This window comes from Trachemys scripta, chromosome 2, assembly GCF_013100865.1.
Source record: "Trachemys scripta elegans isolate TJP31775 chromosome 2, CAS_Tse_1.0, whole genome shotgun sequence".
In the NCBI taxonomy this organism is placed as follows: Eukaryota; Metazoa; Chordata; order Testudines; family Emydidae; genus Trachemys; species Trachemys scripta.
Window position 1 is genome coordinate 149,485,241 of NC_048299.1, and position 23,764 is coordinate 149,509,004.

Genomic DNA, 23,764 nt, shown 5'->3' on the forward strand with positions numbered 1-23,764 from the left:
GGAGAGGGATCGGAGCAGTCAGGGGACAGGGAGCAGAGGGGTTTAGATGGGTTGGGAGTTCTGGGGGGGAGCTGTCAGGGGGTGGGGAGTGGTTGGATGGGGCGTGGGAGTCCCAGGGGTCTGTCTGGGGGTGGGGGTGTGGATAAAGGTTGGGGCAGTCAGGGGACAAGAGGCAGGGAGGCTTAGATAGTCCTGGGGGGCAGTTAGGGGCAGGGGTCCCAGGAGGGGGTAGTCAGGGGACAAGGAACGGGGGGAGGGTTGGGAGGTCAGGAAGTGGGAGGGGCAGGGGCGGGGCTAGGGCGGGGCTTCTCCCATCCTCTTTTTTGCTCGCTGAAATATGGTAACCCTAGTTAAGAGGAAGTTTTGCCAGTGACTTCAGTGGGAACAGGACTGGGCCCCACACCGTTTCGCTGCAATTACTTTAGACTAGCACTCTGTTCAAGTCTAAGTTCTTTGAGTTCATACAAATCTCAGTCCACGCAGACTGAGTTTATCCCTGGCCTCCCACTTTGAGATGCAGTTCGGATTAACAGGTTGCTTTATTGTGCATATTGTTTATTTCTTAATGGCAAACATACAGCTGTTTCACACTTCCAAGGTTAACATAATGTTGCAGGGGGAGCAGGGTTTCTAGACATATCAGATATTTCTTTAAATGAACATTTTTCAGATGCATGTATTTTTGCCCTCCTCTTCCATTGGGGGAAAACTAAAAACCTAAATATGTTTCATTTCATTTTGGTTGCTAAAAATTGCATTTAGATTTAAAACTTTGCATTTTGGGGAGGGGATATTGTTACCATTATTTAACCAGCCCTCCCACCATTCCCATCAACTTATCTAGGAGCAGATCCTCTTTTGTTTCATACAACCCATGAGTAAAAAAGCATGATCCTCTGTAGCTCCTTCATATTAACAGTTCTGGGCTATCACTCTGCCATTTTTCAACTCTCAACCTGAAAATATTATTCCCCAAGCTTATATTTAATTTTACCTTAGAAAAACTGTGTTTAAAGCATTTTGGGATATGATTTGTATGAAAGAAGTATTATTAAATAAAACTGCATCTGCTTGAGACATACCTATCATCTGAGCATGTTTAGCTATTCTGTGATAGGAACAGCTTATTATTAATAGTATTTTTATACACACATAACTGAATCAAGGTGGGAAAACAATAGTTCAGGCAATTTTACCTCGCCTCTTATCAATTCCATTGCTGAAGATGATCACCTCTTTTTTTCATTTTGCAGTAATGTCTTCAAGTCCAACAGTTGGCTCTTCCAGCGCTTCTTCCATCCTTCCATTCTCCTCCTCTGTCTTTCCTGCTGTCAAACAGAAGAGTGCCTTTGCCCCTGTCATCAGACCCCAAGGGTCTCCCTCCCCTGCCTGCTCTAGTGGCAATGGAAATGGGTTTAGAGGTAAGAGATTTACAATGGATTTTCAGCCTGCACATATGTAGCAGCCCCTGTACTGTAGCAATAACATATAGGGCTGGAATGATCTTGTGAGCAGTGAGTTTGAGGGAGCTATGCAGATCTACAGCAGCTCAGGGTCTGACTTGTGTTTATGTACAAAAAAGATTCTAAACATCTCAAAATGAAAGTGCTACAGATAAACTCACCATGTGGCACCCAGGGCCTTCTGCGTTGTGAGAGATTCACTAACCTTTCTCCCTCCCCCCCCCACGGGAGGGGAAGGGGAATGTGTAAGGAGGTATCTTGAATTGCTGCATTTTGAATGTATTTTTAAACTAGGCGAAGGGCACCTAGAGCTTATGGAGGGGATTTCTCTTCTCTCCCCACCCTTTTACCAGTTTTTCTAAATCTAAATAGAACGTGGAGATAGATCCAAATATTGGGCCAAATGCTATAAATCAGCATAGCCCTGGAGAATTCAAGAAAGTGACCTTGATTTCAATGGAGCTATGCTTGACTCACACCAGGTGAGGATCTGGCTCACTTAAGCAGGAGCTTAGACATCGCCTATGTCGGCAAAACTTGCATCACTCAAGGGTGGAATATTCCACCCCCTTGAGCGGCGTAAATTAGGCTGGCATACGTGCTCGTGTGCACAGAGCTATGGCGACAGGAGAGGGTCTCCCATCAGCATAGAACGTCTTCATCACATGCCTAATTGTATTTAAATACCGGCTCTTTTGAAAACGAGGGCTTCTGCCCACAGTGCTAATCCACAGCCCTATAGGAAGCAGACAGTTTCTTAAAACTTGCTGCAGGAGTTAGGCTCCTAGAGGGAATTGAGTCCTACAATTGAGCATTTACAACCTTTTTAAAGGTGATCTGCAAAACAAATGTGAACATTGAGATAAGAATGGAGGGCTGTCCTCCATTCCTTTCTAAACAGGCGGTGGGGGAGACATGAGGCACACACACACTCCAACTTGTCATTAAAAAAAAAAAAAAAAAATTATAGGTCCTGTGAAGTAATCTGGCTCCTTCAGGGTTCATTAGAGATACCCTAGAAAACACAGCTCTGGGACTTCAGCCATGCCAAGAGTCAGTGGTAATTCCAAAATGAGTCCTACAAAACGCACCTGTTTGGGTGTATTATTAATCCCTACCTAGGCTACAGGGAGTGCACATAAATTTCCTTATTTTATAAAAGAATCACACCCCATATGTGCGTCGGACAAAAATAATTATATTTTTAAAAGCTAACTTATAAAAGTGTGCTGTAGCTGTTCCCCCCCCCCCCAAAAAAAATTGCCACTTACCTGAGAGACTTCATGCCTTTAATACAGGTCCATATGAAGTGAGTTAGTTTCAGTGAGATTTCCTGAATGTTGTCTGTGTCTTCAGATAAACAGAAAGAGACCAGTACATTTCATGAAGAGGGAGAAAAGAATACAGAGAAGTTACTTCTCTCCCAATCTGTTTAAAAGGGGGTGAAAGGATTTGAAGAAAATACTTGAACTGTAGGTAAATAAGGCTTTGTCTACAAAGAAGTTGTACCCATTTAAAATCAGGGTGTGGGCGCTCTTAAACCAGTTTGAGTGCCTCGTATCAATTTAAGTCACTCTTAAATTGATTTAGCAATATCTACATAAACCACTAGAGAAGCCCTAAGCTGCTTAACTTAGGATGTGAATTTAAATTGATCTAGTTAAACTGGTGCAAACCCTTATGTAGACATTTTTATTTTAGTTTACTTTGAACCTGTTCCCCATAGACTAGAGCTTAACTGAAACAACACATGTTTGCACCAGTTTTAGCAGAATCTGTTTTTAAAAAGCCTTAGGGCTTGTCTGCACCATAGGGCAGTGCACACTACAGGGGCGTGAATTATAGATCGTGCTAGCGTGTTGCACCCAAGCAGCTCTATGTAGAATTAAAAGGAACCTGGTTCACATTGACGTAGTCCTGTTTGAAAGGGAACTACACAAGCCCTTTGGTAAACGGCTCCAACTTGTGTAGAGACAAGGCCTCATTTTAGGAAGTCCCCTAGCAAGTTGTAAGGTACTCAAAACAGTGATTGTCCCGCTCACCCTTTGTAGCTATGCTACGCTAGCCAAAGGAAAGAAGTATATAAAACAAATCAACCACCTCAAGATAGCCAACCTCACTTGGCAACACCACTCTGCATCTACGCTAGTAGGGGTCCACCCCAGGCTGCCTCAAAGTAGCTAACACATTTTTTCCTAGTCTAAACATACCCGGTTTGTCTTGTCTATTTAGATTGGACGCTCGGCTATACTTTAGATCAAGGTTCCATTTTTAAATAGTTTACAAAGGGTTGATAAATAGTTAAATCAATTGTTGAGTCAGCAGGTTGCTTATATCCGTCCATAACTCATGTTGCTCAGTGTCTAATCCATCTATTAGCCCTTCATCAGTGGAACCTGTGACCAGCAGCTCTTTGAGGTGGAACTCACACTCTGTCATGGGTGGTTTCCATGTGCTTTTTGTACAGGTCCCAGTGTGGATGCAGTTATATCAATAAAAGGCACCTTTAAACTGGCATAACTTATTCCCTTTCCATATGGTAATAACTCTAAGGGGAAAAAACAAATCTTTATACTAATCCAACTGGGTCTACACCAGGGGAGTGTAGCTACAGTTAAAGCAGTAAACTTTTTACATTTAGACAAGCCCTCAGTGTGTGTATGTACAGTGCCTGGCACAAGAGGTCCCTGTAGGCAATACTGTAAATACTAACCTCAAGAAGCATTTTAATTTTTCAGAGAAGGGTAGAAAAGCTACCTCCCAGCAATGAGATGTTAGTGGCTCGCACCCAGGATCTTTAGGCCTGGTCTAGACACAGTTTTTGTATCAATTTAACTATTTATTTAAAACTGATACAGCTTTTAGTGTGGATGCAGTTTTATAAAGGTGCCTGTCTACCTCTATATATCTTTAGTATACTTAAATTGATACTATACTGGTTTCACATCACTACAGCGAAACTAGTACTAAAAATTGCATATAGACCAGCCCTCCGAGGACACTGGCTATGCTGCAATTCAGATTTCTAATCCCCTGCTGTGGCAACACAGTAACACCATTTAGGGACCCTCCTGTTGACTTTTGGGGACTGTCGACACTGTGGGAATGTTCATTTGGAAATTAGGCCATGGGTCCAGATCCTTTTCGAAACACAAGTTGCCCGGAGGCAGGGCTGGCCTAGACTAGGATAAAAGGTATCTTTTTAAAAACACATTAGCTAAAATGTTTAGTGCATTCTAAAACCCTAGTGTAGACAGGACAAGTTGGAATCAAAGATGTTGGGTTCACATCCACCAGTTAACACATGTTCTAAAAATGTACATTTTATTGGAGCATGGCAATGCTCTTAGTAAAGCCTGATCTAACCCACTTCGTAATCAATGGCATTCTTTCCATTAGCAACTTCAGTGGATTTTGAATCATGCTCATGGAAATGAAGTATATAGCCTAGCAATGAAAGCACAGGCCAAAGAGTCAGATGTAGGTTCTATTCCCAGCTCTGATATTGGGCAAATTATTTGACCTTGTATCCCTCTCAGTTTCCCCATCTGTAAAATAGGGATAATACTTACATCCCTCACAAGGCTTTTTGTGAGCCTTAATTTAGGGCTTGTCTAGACAGGAGCTATTCCTGATTAACTCTCTGTGTGCATGTTCTTATTCCAGAATTAGTGTCCACACCAGAAGTTAGTCAGGAATAGCTACTGCGCTTTAAATTCACACCCTGCTTTAATCGCAATTAACTTCTCCGTGTAGACAAAGCCTCAGGCTAGGTCTACACTACCCGCCTGAATCGGCGGGTAGAAATCGATCTCTCGGGGATCGATTTATCGCGTCTCGTTGGGACGCGACAATCGATCCCCGAATCGACGCTCTTACTCCACCAGCGGAGGTGGGAGTAAGCGCCGTCGACAGGAAGCCGCAGAGGTCGATTTTGCCGCCGTCCTCCCAGCGGGGTAAGTCGGCTGCGATACGTCGAATTCAGCTACGCTATTCACGTAGCTGAATTTGCGTATCTTAAATCGACTCCCCCCTGTAGTGTAGATGTAGCCTCAGTGTTTGTAATGCACCCACTAGTGCAGATCCACCTTACCTGTCAGCTAAATACCTTTGAGAATCTGAACCTTAGTCTTGCCACTGGTAGAGTTTACAGCAGTGTTTGCAACGGTGGGAAATGTTTGCCAAAATCCCCTTGCGATCCTCAGATGGAAGCTGCTAGAGAAGACAAAGTATTGTTTTATAAAGCAGATGTAGAAAGCATGCCATACCTTAAGGAGTGAGGTTAGATAGCAATCCCACGTGCCTCTTGTACAACACAAAGCTGAGAGCCAACCCACCCAAGCCATGCGGGGATACCCTCAGATAACCCCATCCTGTGCCATGTGTTCCTGCTTACATCTTTCCATCTGCTACACATTCCCATTATATAACAGGACACGATGGGGTGGAACAAGCAGCAGCCCATCGTGAACACCATCCAATTCTATACACACTCCAAATTGATAGCAGGCGAGCCCGCGCTGAACAATTGCATGCTGATTTCATGTCATACGTCAAGCCCGTTTAAAAACGGCATAGGGAAGATATAACGTGACGTGACATGAGATGGCATGATGAGTGCACTATGCCTAATCATCTCATCGCAGATGTAAGGCAGCTGATAGGAAAGCAAGCAAATTGGAAACTGCTGGAATGCTGACTGCCTAGATTACTATTGGCCAGCTCAGGACATTTCAATAGAAAAATAATGCAAGGAACGGGAAGCAACCCTCAGAAGGTCAGTGGTTCAGTTAACCTGCAGGACCCTAGCCAATCCAAAGGGAATTAAAGTCTTGTCTACACTTTGGAATATCCCTAACTCAGCCATCAGCATAGCTGCAGAGAGTCTCAAAGGCCACAGAAAGGCTTTGGGGGGGTGGCACCCATTGGGACTGACCCCAGCTTGAAGATGAAGTGATTTGTTCAGGGTTGCAGAGCTGGGAACGGAACTCAAGTCCCCTGATTCTACATTCAGTGCCCTATCCTTTTCCAGGTTTGCCCTCGGGGCTCAGCAGTGATGCAGCTACCCAGATTGTAAGCTCTTTGTTTGCACAGTGTCTAACACATGAGCGACCTGGCAGAGGCTTCTAGACACTACCACAAATATACACATCAGGCTGACTTATCCCTGAGCATAGACAATGCCTTAAGCATGTTACAGGTTACCTGGAGAGGATTTTTTTTTTTAATTGGGTTTGTTCTCATTTCAGGCTGTCTAAACATCATAAGATTTTTGTCAAAAATGCTATTTTCTGCATGTTATTTACATTTGAAATATAGAGGGCTTTTTTCCCCCAGTTTCTTGGTTGTAGAGAGAAGTATTGGGAAATCACACTTCAGAACAGGGGGTCTTTTTTCCCAAGGGCTGTTTAGCCATTGAAATGTTAAAGTTTTTAAACAGTTTTCATAAAAAGATTCCTCCTCTCTTTACTGTTGCTCAGTTTCACTCTCTGAGATGGTCAATTTCACTAGTTCGCCAGGTGCCTTACAATCATCCAAACCTCCATTTCTAGTGTAAAATACAAACAGTTTTTTTTTTATCTATTTTTAATAGGAAAACATATTTCAGGCCCTATTCATCACACACCATAAAGAGAGGGAGGGCGGGAAGGTCTCAGTGTCCAACTTTTTTTTGATGCTCAGCTGTAAAGGTATGTCTACACAAAAATCAGGAGGGGTGGTAACAGCACTGAAGCCATAGCCCAAGTACAAGCCCATCTGAAGCCTGGCTGCATACTCAGGTGGCTAGACCATGCTGCTGTGGCTTCACTGCTATTGTTATCAAAGCTAGGTGAGGTGTGCCTATATGTGCTGCCATCACACTTCCCAATTGCAGTGTAGACATACCCTAAAAGACCATCAGTTTCTTAGGGCTGGATGATGTACTTTGCAGGAAGGATGGGAAGCGACTTGGGATTCACGAGCAAAAGTTAGTCTTTACCAACCCTAAATTCCCTCCTCCACGCCTGACCTGGTCAGGAGAATGACAGGTCCCAAGAAGACAAGCTCTAGGGTTGAGTCCTGAGTGGCTGCAGAAGAGGAAAGATAAGGAACAGAGACCTAATCTACACACACACCTTTGCATCGGTTTAGTTAAACTGATGCAAATCCTCGTGTGGACACTCTTAAAAGTAATTTATTTTGGTTTAGTAGAAGGTCATTCCTAATTGATTTAGGCTTATTGCAGTTTAGCTTTTCTTCAACTGCAATAAGAGTGTCCACGCAGCTTTTTGCACTAGTTTAACAAACTTGGGTTGTTGTTTTTTTAAAAACCACACCTTTATTAATCTGGTGCAGATTTCCATGGAGACAAGCCAAGTTAATGTATTTCTCCTTCTTCCCTTAGGATTCCAGGGCTTGTCTAATCTGGGAAAATGTGTGGTGATTTAAAACACCACTTAGCAGCTAGTGTAGACAAAGACAGAGCTATTTACAAATGTGTTAGCTGGTCAGTTAGCAGCACACCTATAGTGGAATACACCTGAGCAATCACTCGAAGAAGAAAATTGGGTTTTTGACATTTTTCCAAAAACAGCGTCTGCTTTCCAGGGAAAATTTCAGCTTCATTTTGAAAAACCAAAACACCCTACAATGTAAAGGTTTTAGTCATTTTCCCTTTGGAAATGCCATCACAGTGCCTCATGCCCCCCCATCACCTCTGTGGGCCAGACTCCCCAGCTGAACTACATCTCCCATGCTGCACCAGGCTGCCTACATTGTAATCCATAATGCTTTCCTACCTTAACCTCTGCAGTCTAATGCCTATTACAGAGTGGCAGCTGGTGTAACTCATTGGTGTTCTGTGTGGTCCCCTTCTTCTAGCCTTATCACTTGATTAGTTACACAAGGCAGCCTGCAGCAATTAAAGGAGGGAGAAAATTTAATTGGCACAATTGTTTTTATAAAAAAGCAAAAACAAACAAACCCACATTTCAATTTAATACAAACATCTTCATGGTTGTAACACGGAGACTTAAACTTAGCATTCGCCATCCATCATCCCATCTGTATTCCTGGCAGCTATAGCAAGCTCTCTGTTTTTCATACTGAAACCCATTAGTGAGGCCACAGCTGATCAAGTACAGGCGTTCTGGGCTACAGTCAGCCATGGAGGCCCTGTGGAGTAGAGTGTGGACTCTGCCAATATACAGAGAAATGTTATTTCCACCCTCCCCAACCCTCACATTCTGATTTGGTGGGGAATGCAATTTTCTGTCCATGTGAAACTACCATAAGTTCACTCACATGTGCAGGAGTGAATGCTGTGTTTTGCTAGAAGGCAGTGCCACATATCCCTGACACATGCTGGACAAACAGAAGCCAACAGGGCCACATCTTACATTACCCGCATTCTAGTCAACATCCTTCCCTCAGATCATAGCATATTCTCCACTCAGCCATCAAGTGCTTAAACAATTTGCCCGGTTGGGGCTTAATTCCCACACAACTTTTACCATATGCAAGTGAGAGGCTACGTTCGTCCTTTTGTTACAGCAGAAGATTAGGAGCTGCATCCTAATGCCACTTACAGAGCAACAGCATTTCATTTTCTTTGGCAAAGTTGAAGGGGTTTTGAAAATGTAAAACCCTAGACAGCTTTCATTCCATGACAAAAGGAGGAAAAACTAAAAAACTCAAAATATTTGGTTGTGATGAAAAATTGGAAAAATCTTACACACACACACACACACACACACACACAACCCTGAAAGTTGCCTTAAAAAAAGTTTTGAATGAAAAATTTCAGCGGAGTCTATTAAGAGCCAATGGGCTGATTGTCAGAGATGCTGCAGCTCCCATTGACATCAGCTTGAATTGTGATCTGCCCACAAAAACAAGGCCCAATAGTTTTAGAGTTAAACCCTCTTATCAGCATGTAAGCCAACAACTTACTTGAATTCCTTGGGGGTTGGAAGTGCTGTAGCTTACCACTCTGAATAGCCATCCGCCGTTGAAATGGAAGCTACCGTCCTCTCACTTCCATGAAACAACATGATGGAAAAGGCAACTGATGATGCATGTCTACTTGTTCCAGATGAAGCTAAGTGTAATTGCAAAAATCAATTCTAATTTTTTTTTCAATGATTAAGCCAGACACATTTTAATTTGACAAACATGTTTGACTTCTTATCCCAAAACAGTGATTGCATTGTCACCACATTTGTTTAATTCTAATTCAAGAGATCTTTGAAAAATATCAACCCTACTCATATTTAAATTACAGCTTTTGTTGTTTCATAGCTAGGATGCAAAACCTGAGGGTTATATATAAGTAAAAGACAAGGCCTTTGCTAGAGGGAAACAAACAAAGAGGTGACAGTGTAGGGAGTTAGTAAAGGGAAAGGGAAGATATCTAAGAACTTGTTAGACCTTGGACTGCTTAGGTCAGGCTATGGTGAAACTTCTTACATTGGCCAGGCAGCCTTATCAAAAAATTACCATGGTAACTGCAAAAAAGGCTGGGGCGGGATGTAAAAAAAAAGCATTTCATATTTAAATAAGAGTAAATGTATATATAACATCCAAAAAACTGAGTTAGAAGAATGTTAAAGTTGCAAAATCAAGTACCCAAAAATTAAGACGTGCCAGAATTAAAGTTGCCTGGGCAACCTGTCAAGATCCCCACCCTCTCTCTGTCCTCCTCCCACCTGCCGCTACCCAGCAGCATCCCCCACACATCCCAGGTCTTGTCCCCCTTGTCTCTGATTTTTATAGGTGATGAACCTATAACTCTCATTGAGTTAACTGAGTGCTTAGCACTTCTGAAATACCATGCCCATGAAATGGGTCTCTATACACATGGCTACACACACACACTTACACTTACTTTCAGATGCCTAGAGATTGTGGGTGCCTAACTTGATATATCTTATGGGTCAGTTTTTCAGAAAGGGCTCAACACCTGCCCCTTTAAAGGGGTTTCAAGTTGGCCACCTAAAAATCACCAGTTGTTTTTGAAAATCTGGTTCACTGCATGTGAGGTTACATTACTATAATACCCTGCCTCTTTAAAATTCTTCCTAGCCAGCTAGGTGAATTCCATGAGTAACACTGAGTTCTTTTCCCTACAAGGCAGGAAGAAATTTAAAGGGTCCATTGCTGTGTAGTGTCTATTATTATTATAAATTACACACACCGAAGAAGCCTATCACCATAGCATCTGGGTGTTATTTGTGTTTGATATATATATAAAATTCTCCAACCTTGTGACAATTTTAATCAAGTGTTTCAGTTGATAATTGCAAACTGTCAAGGCTAATACAATAAGGCTCATCTCTAATTCTTTTTCCATTTCCCTCCAAGAAATAAAAAAAACCCTCTGGGATAATGACTGTGCTTTCTATATTCCCAACCCATCAGGGAGTGTCCTGCATTGAACCACCTTTATTGAAAAGTTACATCGATTCAATATATAGTAATACAGGCAAAAATAATTACAGCTTTGCTAGCAGTGTAAGACCTTAATCCAAACCTCACAAACATTCAATAAAAAGTGGTACAGGCTGGGAAATAGGCTTTTGACAGCACAACCCCAAAGGGAAGTGGGGGGGAAGAGGGTGGGGCAGAGGAAAGAGCAGCAGATCCAAGCCGTTTACATGAGCTGTGGGAAGAAGTGTGTGCACATGGGGGGTGGGGAGGTGTAGAAAATATTCTTTAATCTACTTACTCATTGCCACAGGAACAGCTGGAGGTGCAGTATTCAGATGGCAGTGTCAGGGGTGATTAGAGCTCAGCCCAGCACTAGGAGAAATGAGTCTAATTGGTATCGCTGCCTTTTTTATCTGTAAGAATATTAGCCCAATCCACTGGACTGTACGGCCTCTTTTTTTTTTTTTTTAATTAAAACAGTAATGAATTTAGTCAACATAATCATTCGGACAACTCTCCCACCTTAAAAAGAATCCAGGGCCTGGTTCCCACCCAAAGTTGCATCAGTTTAACTAAACCAGCAAAGCTTTGTCTACAGCCCCTCTTACATTAGTTTAACCAGTGCCACTTGTGTGTGCAGACATGCCCCAGCTGTGTTTCTTTTCTATACAGGAGGAGGAGAAGGGACTTGTTAATGCACAGGGAAGCACACTGTCTGGAGTCTGTTTCAAGCTGTGGCACTAACCATCCTTTGGCAGCCCATAGAACAAGGATCACACCACCTTTTTTGGGGTGGGAAATATCTTAACACATCATGAGCATTAACAGAAATGGTCACTTCACCTTTTAGTGGCTTGGTCTCCCTTACTGTAATGTAGGAATAAAAATACCTACCTACATGACTTGTAAATTGCTTTTAAGATCCTTGCATGAAAAATGCTAAGGAACTCTTAGAGACACAAGGTGGGGGAGATCATGTCTTTTATTGGACCAACTTGTGGATCCGTAGGTCCTACAAGTGCCTGTCACAATATGTGGTGGACCACCTCTATTGCACTGAATGCCCAGTCACAGCGATGTGGGAGAAACCAGACAATCATGACACTCTCATGTGAACTCACGCAAAAAAATGATGAAAGGCAAAAACACCCTATCGCTCACGAGCGAACATTTTTCACAAAACAATCACTCCATATGTGACCTCTCAGTCCTTGTCCTCAGAGGAAACCTGCACAACACCTACCCAAAAAAGAGCCTGGGAGCATAAATTCATAACTTTATTCAGACGATTTTTAGTGTCTTGCAAAGACACTGGATTTATGGCTTATTATAACAATCTATAACCCACTATCTCCTCTTTTTTTTGTCCTGTGACTGCAGAGGTGTTAACGGGCCATTTCACCTTGAATGGTCTCTTAGAATGTTTGTTAATTGCTTACGCTAACCAAACTGTTCCACCTTGTATTTAGCTGTGACACACTGAGAACTTACAGGAGCATAGCTACCATGGTCAAGGGTGTGAAAAATTCACATGCCTGACCAATGTAGTTAAGCTGACCTAACCCCCCTAACCCCCAGCATAGACAGCACTAGGTCAGGGAGGTGGATTACCTGCACTGACAGGAGATCCCCTCCCATTGGCCTAAGTAGGGTCTACATTGCAGTGCTACAGCTGCAGTGGTGGAGCTCTGCTGCATAGACAAGTCCTTAAGCGCCACAGCAGTGCAGGTGTAGCACCGCTGTAGTGGTTTACGTGTAGACATACCCAGAGTACCTTTCCCAGACCTGAAGAAGAATTCTATGTAGCTAGAAAGCTTCTCTCTCTTACCAACAGAAGTTGGTCCAGTAAAAGATATTACGTCACCCACTTGTCTCATTAATATCCTGGGACGAAGATGGCTACAACAGCACTGCAAACAAGGAATTCTTAGGCAAGTTTAAAAAAAAAAAAAAAAAAAGATTTCACTCAGCACCGACAATTAATCTAGACTGGTCAGTTTCACTCTCTCTTTCTGGCTCTGTGCCCTAAAATTGCAGGGTAGCTTTATTCCTCATCATCATTTCTGAACACAAAAACATTTATTTACATATAATGCTAAATGATCCCAGTTGTGGGCCAGAACGCCAGCTGCTTAAAATCAAGGTAGCTCCACTAAAGAAAAAATGGAGTTATGCCAGCTGAAGATCTGACCCTATTCCTGCAGTTTACTTTAACACAAACATAAGGGTGAAATTCAAGGCTTTGCAAAGACAGGACTTTAAGTACATGAATAATCTGACTGATTTCAATCGGCATAAATCTTTGTAGGATTAGGGCTTTACACTGAAACCAGGTCCCTTTGAAAATATGACCTACTAGCTTTTGTTTTAAATATATATAAACAAAACAAAAAACTTACCCAATGAAGCCTTTGGGAACAGTCCCAATTCCGGGCAGCTTAAAATACTCCGGTTGTCTGTTAGGAAAGATACAGCTGCAATTAAAGCCGGTGAGAGTGACTAGTAAATAATTTACATGTGTCCAAAGTTCTGGGAATGTGCCCGGTAAACTACAGCAATTCAGAGAAAGGGGGTAAACCAAGTGAAAGAGAGGCTGGGGTGTAATTTCTACAGAAGCTAAATGAACAAAACCCGGTTCTGGTCACTCTCAGATGAATTGGGAAATGCAACCCTTGGCCCAGATCCTGTAAGTGCTTGGCTCCCATTTGATTCCATGTTACCACTGCCCAGTCACAGCCTAGCCATTTCTGCAAGTGAGACATTTAAAGCTGGGGAGTTGGGGAAGGAGAATGGAGGACCCAAGCAGAGTTTTGACCCCCAAAAAGAGAGAAGCGCCAGACATTACGGAACTCTACTAAGGACATTGAGCACTTTTTGTGTAAAACCAGTAGCAGATACTACGGTGATGGGCTGCGGTATAAAACTCTAACATAGATGGATGACCTCCCTCTCAATAAGCCAATATTCATTCCTAAGCATCATTATCGGACTAGGCACCCTTAAAAGGAAATCATTTTTTTTTTTTAAGTAAGCAGTTTATACAGCACTCATTCAAAATAAATAATTAAAGTCAAGGCATGAGAACTCATTCTCTGCCTCACTAGGGTTTAGGGGAGAGATGGGGAGTTATCTTTAGTGTAGTGCAGAGGAAAGGAGCTGCACTGACAGCCCTGGAGACAAAACCTTGTGACTCATGCACAGAAGGAAAACAGGATGGGAAGTGGCAGTGCAAACTTTCTCCAAGTTACCCTACTATGATGTGTGACCCCCGTTCTGGAGGGGCCACCTTTTGGGAGCTGGAAGCGGGGTTGTTTTCATGTGTAGTCCACCTTTGGCCACTCTGCTCTGACTGCTCACCCAGGGACCTGGTGGTCGTGGTATGTTTTGACACTGGAGCCTACATTTTGAGAAGTGATTAGTGATTTTGGGGCCCCAACTTCAGACACCCGAAAGGGGGCTGATTTTCAGGGAGTGCTGAGCACCCACCCTATGAAAATCAGGCCATTTGAAAGCATCTCAAGCTGGGCATGGTGCTGAAGCCACCAACTCACTTCATTTAGCCAACAAGCAACATCAGAAGGCAAGAACTTTTGGAGGAGTTTATTCTAAACGAGTGGTTCATTCGTCACTTGTGGCAAGCTGGTTGGGTCACATGATGCTAGCTCCTCTTTTCAAGCTGCTAACTGGTGCTAAAAGAAGCTGAAGGGTCAGGCCTTGGGCACTGGTGCACCTCAGTCCCTCCTATTCTCTGCCTATGGCACATAATAGTTTAGTCTCCTGTGGGCTGCAATACTTGGGTCTAATTTCAATTGTTGGGTTTAGTGTGCGGGTGCTGGGTGGGGTTGATGGCCTGTGATACACAGGAGATCGGATGCGATGATCTGGTGGTCCCTCCTGGCCTTAAACTCTATGACTAATAAACTTGCCTAGTATTACTTTTCCACAGATAGTTGCCATGGGGATATTTGATCACAGGTGGGAGAGGAAGCGGCTCACGTGTCAATTTCTCTATTAAGGCATGGCTCACTATTTTGCATTCATAAAAGAGCCGCCAAAGTTTCAACCTTGTCCATCTTCATTTTCAGCCATGACTGGTCTTGTTGTTCCCCCGATGTAAAAGAAGAGGACGTTTTGCTTTTGTTTTGTTTTTCATTTTTCTTTTACAGCACAAAACTACTTATTGTGATGGACCACTGAAAAGAAAAAAAAAAAAAAAAAAGCACTACAAGCTCTTTTTTGGGGGGGAAGCCACGCCCGGAAAAAATAAAAAGGAAGAACTGCTACAAATCAGACAAGATAGGAGTCTGGATCTTTTACGTGTTCCATGTTTCTTATGTAGCCATGTCAACTCCTAAAACATTGCAAACAAAGAATCAGCCAAGAGCCAGGATGGACAGCGGTTGGCATGATGGGGTCAGAAACACAAGGTCTTTTTTGATGGACACGAAACCTTCCTAATGTTTGTAAAATATGAAAAGGAAAAAAAATTGGCAAATGATTCAAGCTTGATATTTTGGATACTATTTGTTTTACTTTGTAGGGGAAAAAAGTTGAAGTTTCTATTTTCTATGGAGCCTTTCAGATACCAATTTAGTTTATGCAGAAAAACAAACAAACAACAAAACAGGGTACCAGCATGGAAGAATTTCTAGGACAAATTGACATGAATGATGGAACTTTTGGTGTATGTGTGTGTTTACTTATAGTTTAACCTCTTTAAAAAAATGTAAGATGTTTTACAATTATTTAAATAAACTTGTAACTTATTGTATGTAGAGGTAGCAATTAAGACCTTTTTTGGACTTTTTCCTCCTGTTGTACAATGAAGAAAAAAGATGCAAAAATGTAGTGACAAGTTTAAGAGACGTACTATTATTGCTGCCGTTGCTACTTCTCTCCCTCGCCCTCTGTTGAACTATGTGCAAGGATGTATAGGATTCTTTCCGATTAACTCATCACAAACTTTTATACACATTACAGTATATATATATAAACCAGTAGTTAATGTAAGAATTTTATCCACATCTTTTCCCTCCTTCGCCATCTTTTGCTTCACTTAAGATTTTCAGGTACTGGGATAAGGTGGTTAGTTTCAAAGACCCTATTGGTAAATGAATGGCTTCTAAGGGCATGTCTACACTTACCTCCGGAGCAATCGATCCAGCAGGGGTCGATTTATCGTGTCTAGTGAAGACGCGACAAATCGGCCACCAAGCATTCTCCCGTCGACTCCAGTATTCCACCGGAGTGAGAAGCGTACGCAGAGTTGATGGGAGGAGTGTCAACAGTCGACCTACCGCAGTGAAGACACTGCGATGAGTAGATCTAAGTACATCGACTTCAGCTACGTTATTCACATAGCTGAAGTTGCGTAACTTAGATCGATCCCTCACAGTGTAGACCAGGCCTCAGTGTTTGAACAAATCAGGTTTTCATGTGATGATGAGTTTATTTTTCAAATTCTCACATGGACAGGAGGGGGGATCGGAAAGTTCTCTAAATGATTGTTTTCCATGAAGTTATGGTAGACTTACAAAATAGGATTACATTTTATATTAAGGGTGCAGTCATAAAGGGTTATGTAATAACAATAATAATTAATAATACCACCTAACTCTGATATAGCACTTTTCATCAGTAAATTGGAAAATGCTTCATAGTCTTTAATGTACTTAATGATTAATACATTTCAGTAAATGGTCATTCAATGGTTGTGCAATCCAACCAGGTTATTTTTGCCATCTTCCACTGATGTTCTTATAACTAGAGCTAGCTGTAGTCAAACAATGCTAAGTATTTTTAATAGAAAAAAAAAAACCCACCAAATTTGTTTGGTTCAAAATTTTCAGCATTTCAACAAAGAAACAAAAAAGAAAAATTTTACTTGTTTCTTTTTCCATTTTCTGTTTCAAAATGGAAAAAAAGAAGAAAGGAAGCACAAGGGGAGGGGGAAAAGCCACACCAATGAGTGTTTTGGTTTCCTGATGAAAAATGAAAAAACAGTCATGAAAATTTCCATTTAGTTGAAGAGACATTTTTCATAGAAAGGTTTTCAACCAGCTCTTCTTATAAGTATCTCTAACACACACTACATATGGTTGTAACATTCTTATAACATCTATTAAGAATTTATTTAACTATTTATAAATGCACCCTTAAGATAAAGCAACACCCAACATCCGATTTGCCCATTCGCCAAGGAGAATCATTGTGTTTGATGGGTGAGTAAATTATTAGTTTATTCTGTGATCATGGTAGAAGGGGAGTGAGTCAACATTCATGACACTTTGGCAGTGCTGAACTAATGTGTATTTCTATTTTGGGAGTGGATTAGTAATAGGGTATAAAGCCTCAAATCTAGCCCAGGTTATTTGTGACTGAAAGCTGCTGTGTCCCCTGACTTCATAGATCTTCGTCTAGTCTCTAGTGGACAGGTGTTTCCATCTCAAGAACCAGCATTATAGGACCATATCCTTACAAGCAGACACCTGGGTAACTTTACTGATGTAAATAATCCCAATGGAGACAATGGGATGGATTAGTTACCGCTCTGATCCTGCATTGCGCTGCACCAGAGTTGAACCTGCGTGAGGCTCCGTCTTCAAGGGGTGTAGTGCAGGATCAGGGCTTATGTGAGATATTTTACTGAATGTGCTCAAGTGTTTGCAGGATCTGGCTCTTAATTAGCTCCCAGTTTAGCAGAGAGGCCAAGGAAACTCAAATGATCCCTGTGGGACAGAACTGGGAGGCAGGGGAGGGAGACGCTTGTGTTGCTGCTGACCATGCTGTGGCTGTTTGATAGATGATCAATTAGGTGCTTTTTTCACTGGCATGAAATCCACTTTGAAAAGGGATTTATTTGCTTTTAAAATCAACGCCCCAATTTAAAGAGCAGCGTAAGTGGCAATTAAGTGTATCCTCCAGGAAAGAATTGGTTGGGGATATTTGGTGTTCCAGGAGCAGAATCATGAGTATGGAGTTAACCAAAGTCTTTAGTTAGACTAGATAAAATGTCTGAATTCCAGAGAAGATAAAATAAGATAACTTACCATTAACTGTGGTTGTGAGAATTAATGCCTCTGCAGATCCTTTGTGCGCTCTTAGCAACATCTGGGAGTGAACAGGTGACTCTTCTTGAAACCAAATGATCTGCAGAAGAAGGTGAAAGGACCTTATGTGGTAAGGAGTCTTGAGTGAAAGTCTGTACTCTTATAAATTCACTGAGATTCACCCTCAATCTGACTAGCCTGGTGACTGTTCTATAGCACAAATAATCTAATAATGTTTATATACTCAGAGATATCAGTATCATAATGAGACTAGAAGGCTACAAATTGATGTTTGAGGCTCCCTTGTATATACAGAAAATTTGCATTAGGGGCTATAAGAATTGGAGTCAAGACTCCCATTGACTTCAGTGAATCAGGCCCTACATTGCCAAGAGATGGATGAAACTCATGGGGGTATTTTTCACCCCTCACTGTCCACCTGTCATTCTGGGCCTCTCCCATAAATGCTGAAGTGTCTCATTTTGTCCATTTGCTCCATAAAGTGCATAAAGATGCATGTCCCTGTTTTCGCTTCTCCAACAATTCCCATTGGTTACCTTCAAATATTGGTATCTCTGCTGTCAAAAGGAGACAGAGCTAGTCTTAAAACTTTTGTGCACAAAGAAAATCCTGGATATGGATTTCTAGACCATATGCTGGGAAGCAGCTGCTTGCTAGTTAGAGATATTGAAATTTTGTAATTACATAATTTCATCTGTTGCTCAAAACTTTTCATTGGAAACATTTCTTGAAAATACTAGCCTGCTAATTGTTCAAAATGTGTTTTTTTGATTGGTCGTCTTAGACATATTGAAAAAAATCCTGCCAATTTTGAAAAGAGAAAAAAAAAATTAGACCATTTAAACAAACGTTTCTAAAATTTTCAAAATTCCTGTGGCATTTTTAAAAAAAGTTATTTTGATGGACTCTATTTGCTAGTCACGTGCTACTTGGAAAGTCAGGAGTACAATTTAGACCTAAAGAAAACCTCCCTAGAAGACTCTCTCAAGTACCTAGAGAAAGAGAAATATGAATGTAGCTGCCCACAAAATGAACAAAAAGGATGTCTTAGCTTGATTTGACCTGACCAAAAGTAATGAAATTAACATAGCCATGATTTAGAATATGAATTTTGCTCATGCGTGGAAAGCATCTTGTTCAACTAGTTGGCAGCTTTATGTGGAAAAACATGTGTAAATAAAAACAACCGGAAATCCTTGATCACAAAACAAGGACTTTGGCAGTGGCAAAAAATAAAAAAATTAATGTGTAAATTGGTGTGTAAGGATTTAAAAAAAAAAAAAAAAAAAAGGAATAAACTAATCAGTCCTTTTTTTAGTCATTGCTGTTTAAGAATTCTCTACCAAGTTTCCTTTTTGACACTAGAAAGACAAGTGTTGCGATAGGTAGTTACAAATTTTATCATAACTTTGAAAGAGTATGTTTTATTTCATTATTTATCTTGTTATAGCATCTTTATTCTCCCTATTTCTTTGCACATTTTCAATATGCATGGTTTTAAAAGACCGTTCGCTCCCTTTTGTAAAATAATTTCTTCCAATTGTATAGTTCATTTATTTTGTATTTTTTTTTTTGCTTTGTCAGTTATTATATACGGTATGAAGTTGCTATGCACAGAGCTTTTTGTAAAGATAGCTTTTTTTGTTTACTGTTTTTAATGGTCCTACTTATTGAAGAATATCTTGTTTGTAAAATGAATATGTCTACTTCAGTTTTAAACTTTAAATTATCCTAACAAAAAAAAATAAAATTTTTGTACTGTAAAAAAGAATGGTCTGAAAGTTTCTGAAGGTCAAATAGCCTTTATTATGTATTTCTTCTTATCTTTGTGGCTCTATCTAGGTACTTCTGGGGCAAAAGATGCTAATTTTTAAACAGCACATGTAATTGACAATTACAACAGGTTACCAAGGGAGGTGGGAAATTTGCCATCGTGTGAAGTCTTTAAATCAACACTAGATGTTTTTCTAAAAGAAAGGTTCAACCCCAAGTTTTGGGGCTAGATGCAGAAATCTTTGGCAGACTACATGACCGTCATGACCACTTCTAGCCTTTACGTTTATTGGTGCTGTCTTAGAAATGGGATTATATTTTCTTTTATTGGGAGAGAGGGGTCAAACTTCAAAAACATTCAAATATTTGACTAGCCATAGAAATCTACAAACGAAAACTCGTTTCCAAGTAGCTGGGTAGGGTTTTAATGATTATCTATTAAGGGACAGATTTCAATTAGAGGCATAGAGGGTTTTTGTTTGTTTTCTCTCCTTGTCCTTTTGAGCTGGCAAGTAGCAAGTCATTGACTATAGCTGATCAAATAGGAAAAAAAACCATGAACATTTTCCCATTAAAAATAAAAGTGCTGAGTCTGGTTTGATATGACTCCTGGGTCATATTTTTTTATATGACCCATGGTCATGTGGGCTAGCCTGTGTCTTTAGGTAGAACCCCAAACAAGGGTTCTACCCTCAGCCGCAGTAGCCCAGGAGACACTATTCTCTCTTGCTTCATTATGTGCATATTAATTTGCTGCTGCTGGCCTCTATCAATAATAAATGACCAGACTCTCTGCACCAGCTCAGCTGTGATGACCAGCAAGTGGATTGAAAGGAAGAATTTTGGCCCTAACCATTCCCACCCATCTGCTCCTGGGAGGGAGTAGGGAGGCATGCAGCACTTTTCAGGTATCTAAAAGGGTGTCATAAGGAGGAGGAAGAAAACTTGTTCATCTTAGCCTCTAAGTATAGAACAGGAAGCAATGGGCTTAAACTGCAGCAAGAGAGGTTTAGACATTAGGAAAAAGTTCTTAACTCTCAGGGTGGTTAAACACTGGAATAAATTGCCTAGGGAGGTTGTGGAATCCCCATCTCTGAGAGTAGGTTAGATAAATGTCTATCAGGGATGGTCTAGACGGTATTTGGTCCTGCCATGAAGGCAGGGGACTGGACTCGATGACCTCTCAAGGTCCCTTCCAGCCCTAGAATCTATGAATTCCCCCTCCCCCCGCCCAATCAAAAAAACAAAATCTGAGGACAGCACAACATCTGGTTTTGGGGGGTGGGGGGAGAATTCAGCTTACAAACAATGAACATTTTACAGTGTTTTTGTCAAAACAAAACCAGAAAGTTTTGAATGAATTTTTTTTTTTTTTTTTTTTTGCGCAAACCTTTTCACTTAGGGGAGGAAAAGGCCATTTCCCCTCAGACAGAGTTTTGGCAGAAGTTTGTTGACAAGCTCTAGTGCTTAGTTCAAGACAGAATCTGGCACTGGTGAGCATTCAGACATATAGATATGAAAGTGTCATCCAAAAACTGACAGTGGGAAATACATTTTTCAATCATTCATTCAAGGAGCAGAAACAATAGCCAGGCATCCTTGTTAACAAACCACACAACCCCAACTGTCAAAGTGAAGAACCCATCAACTTGTCTTGAGTTGAGCTACACCAATGTACACCAGCGGAGGATCTGGCCCAGACTATTTAAGATTAGGCTTGACACTTTTTTTATTATTATTATTATTATATTATTATTATTAAATAGGCTGCTGGAATTTGATGGTAAGCAAAGACTTCTAGGGATATAATTACACATTTAGTTTGAAAGGGATTCCTGGTCTACAGTAGTGACCTAGTTTTTATATGCAAAGGGGGGAGAGCTCATTGTGACGGTGCAGAAAGCCCGGAGATTCGCTACGCTGTGCTACCAATGTGTAATCTCTTTTGAGAAATTTTTGCTGTACAAGCACACTGTGCGCTTGTGATAGGTTATCCGACTGACCTTTAGAAACCCCCCATCTGAGTCAGAGCAAATTCCAAACAAAATGCTGCGGGGAGGGGGAGAAATGCATGGAAATCTCACGGCTAGTCGGTTTTAGAAAAATGATTAACTCCTGACTTCAATGTTATACGCACACACAAAATGCATGTTGGGTCAACCACACACTACCATAGCCATGCAGTACAAGGTATGTGTGTGTGCTCTGTGCTATAAAGTCCAGTCTACACTAGAAAATAATCTGTTAACTGATCTTGGTTTGGTTTTTATTGTTTCTTAAGTGGGTTCAGAACAACTCAGTTATAACAAGCTTGTCTCATCTCAGAAACAGCATTGACAAGCGTTTTCTTGATCCATACTGCTTAAGGCAAAACTGCCTTCGAAACCAACTCTGACAGATCCCTCTGACTGCCACACACTGCACAATCTTCCCTGACCACATGCCCTTCTGGAGTCCACCACAAGGTGCACCAAGTCAGCCGACTTGCACCAAGTCGAACAACTCATTCTCACTTTTGCGGCCGTGCACGGTCCCTTAAGGATTTGGCTCCTCCCCACCAGGCTCTAAATCTACATTATGCCAAGTCAATCTGTCTTCCAATGCCCTTTACCTCCTCCCCCCTCACCCAACCTAGTGCTAGATTTAGCAATGATTCCCTATGCCTACAAATGGCTCCCTGATCAAGCTCTTCCAAATCTGTCCTCTAAATGCACTTCCTCCATTATGTGTTCTTGCTGGGATTTTCAAAGGTGCCTAATGGAGTTAGGTGCTCAACACCCAGACTCCTAATTCCCTTACCCTCTTGAGAATTCAAGCCTTCCTCCCCCAATTCTATCATGCTTTGCCTCAGAACTCTTAAAATTTAGCTCATGTTCAATGTTAAATCAAAGCCTTCGAACACACAGGCAGCCTGGTCAGTCATGTTGCTTTCCCAGTGCAATCTTTCTCCCCCATCCTTCATCTGTGTTTTGTATTAAGTTGTTTGCACTGGGGACCTGGGCTTCTTGTATGACTGCAGCACCATGCATAGGGGCTGGTCCTGTGTCTGTAACTTTTTCCCTCGCATAAATGGGAGACAAGATTAACCATCCTTTGGCTAAACAAACAGAATTCCCTTCTGCCTCTCACTGGTGGACATAGTGGTGAACGTCAGAGTCCTTAGCATTTTTGAAAATTTTAACCCATCATCACAGTAGGGTCTTAAAGTAGCCTTTAGGCAATTTTTTCAAATCACGTAATATCCTGTGGTTCTCTACAGATCATCATTTAAGGGCATCTCAAAGCACTTTACAAACTCATTAATCAACCCAGAAGACACCCCAAGGAAGCATGATTTAATGGGTAGGCCTCCTGAATCCCAGTCCAGTGCCCCTGAGTTCTATATCCCATTCTGCTCCTGGCCTGCTGTATGACCTTAGGCAAGTCATTTCCCCACTCTGGGCCTCTCTCTGCCCTTCCACCCTTTGTCTGTCTTATCTATTTAGACTGTAACATCTTCAGGGCAAGGTCTCTCAATACGCGCCTGTACAGCATCTAACACAGCAGGGCCCTGTTCTCAGTTGTTGCCTCCGGGGGAAACTGAGGCATACACAGAGATAAAGTGACTGGTCCACATTGGTTAAGAGGGACAGTGGCAGGAAGACAACCAGGAGTCCTGATGAGCTCCAATCACTGGCCAGCTCTCCCAGCTGACTAATATTTTCTCTGTGAAAAATAAGCTGGGCTCCTATTTCACACGTGAGCTCAAGGCCAGTGTCATTTTTGCATTTTGTACAGCACCAAGCACACTGACGCTTCACTGATGATTGTAATTGTAATGCCGAGGGCTGTTCACGAGATATTGTTGAGAACACAATCAGCTGCTACTTGGCCCGTGTCCGGCAACCAGGATCCGGCTCTTCTCATTGTAAATCTCTGAAATACCTCGCACAGGAAATGCCCTACGGAAAACTAAATTTTAAAACCACTGACCAGTCACAACAATCCCCCCCCCTCCCTCCACTTCCTTATAGGTTGTTTTTATACATTTGTTTTGTCAGAACTTGAATT

General features: G+C 41.6%; 1 protein-coding gene across 1 annotated transcript in view; it reads left to right on the forward strand.

Moving 5' to 3' along the window:
• The window catches only part of EBF2 (EBF transcription factor 2), a 171,899-nt gene extending 156,809 nt beyond the window's left edge, over positions 1-15,090 (forward strand). Inside the window, exons 15-16 of the mRNA XM_034761824.1 lie at positions 1,254-1,421; positions 14,957-15,090. Of these exons, the coding sequence (XP_034617715.1) occupies positions 1,254-1,421; positions 14,957-14,988 (200 nt within the window). The 3' untranslated portion in view covers positions 14,989-15,090. The remainder of the gene's footprint in view (positions 1-1,253; positions 1,422-14,956) is intronic.
• The last annotated feature ends 8,674 nt before the right edge of the window (positions 15,091-23,764 follow it).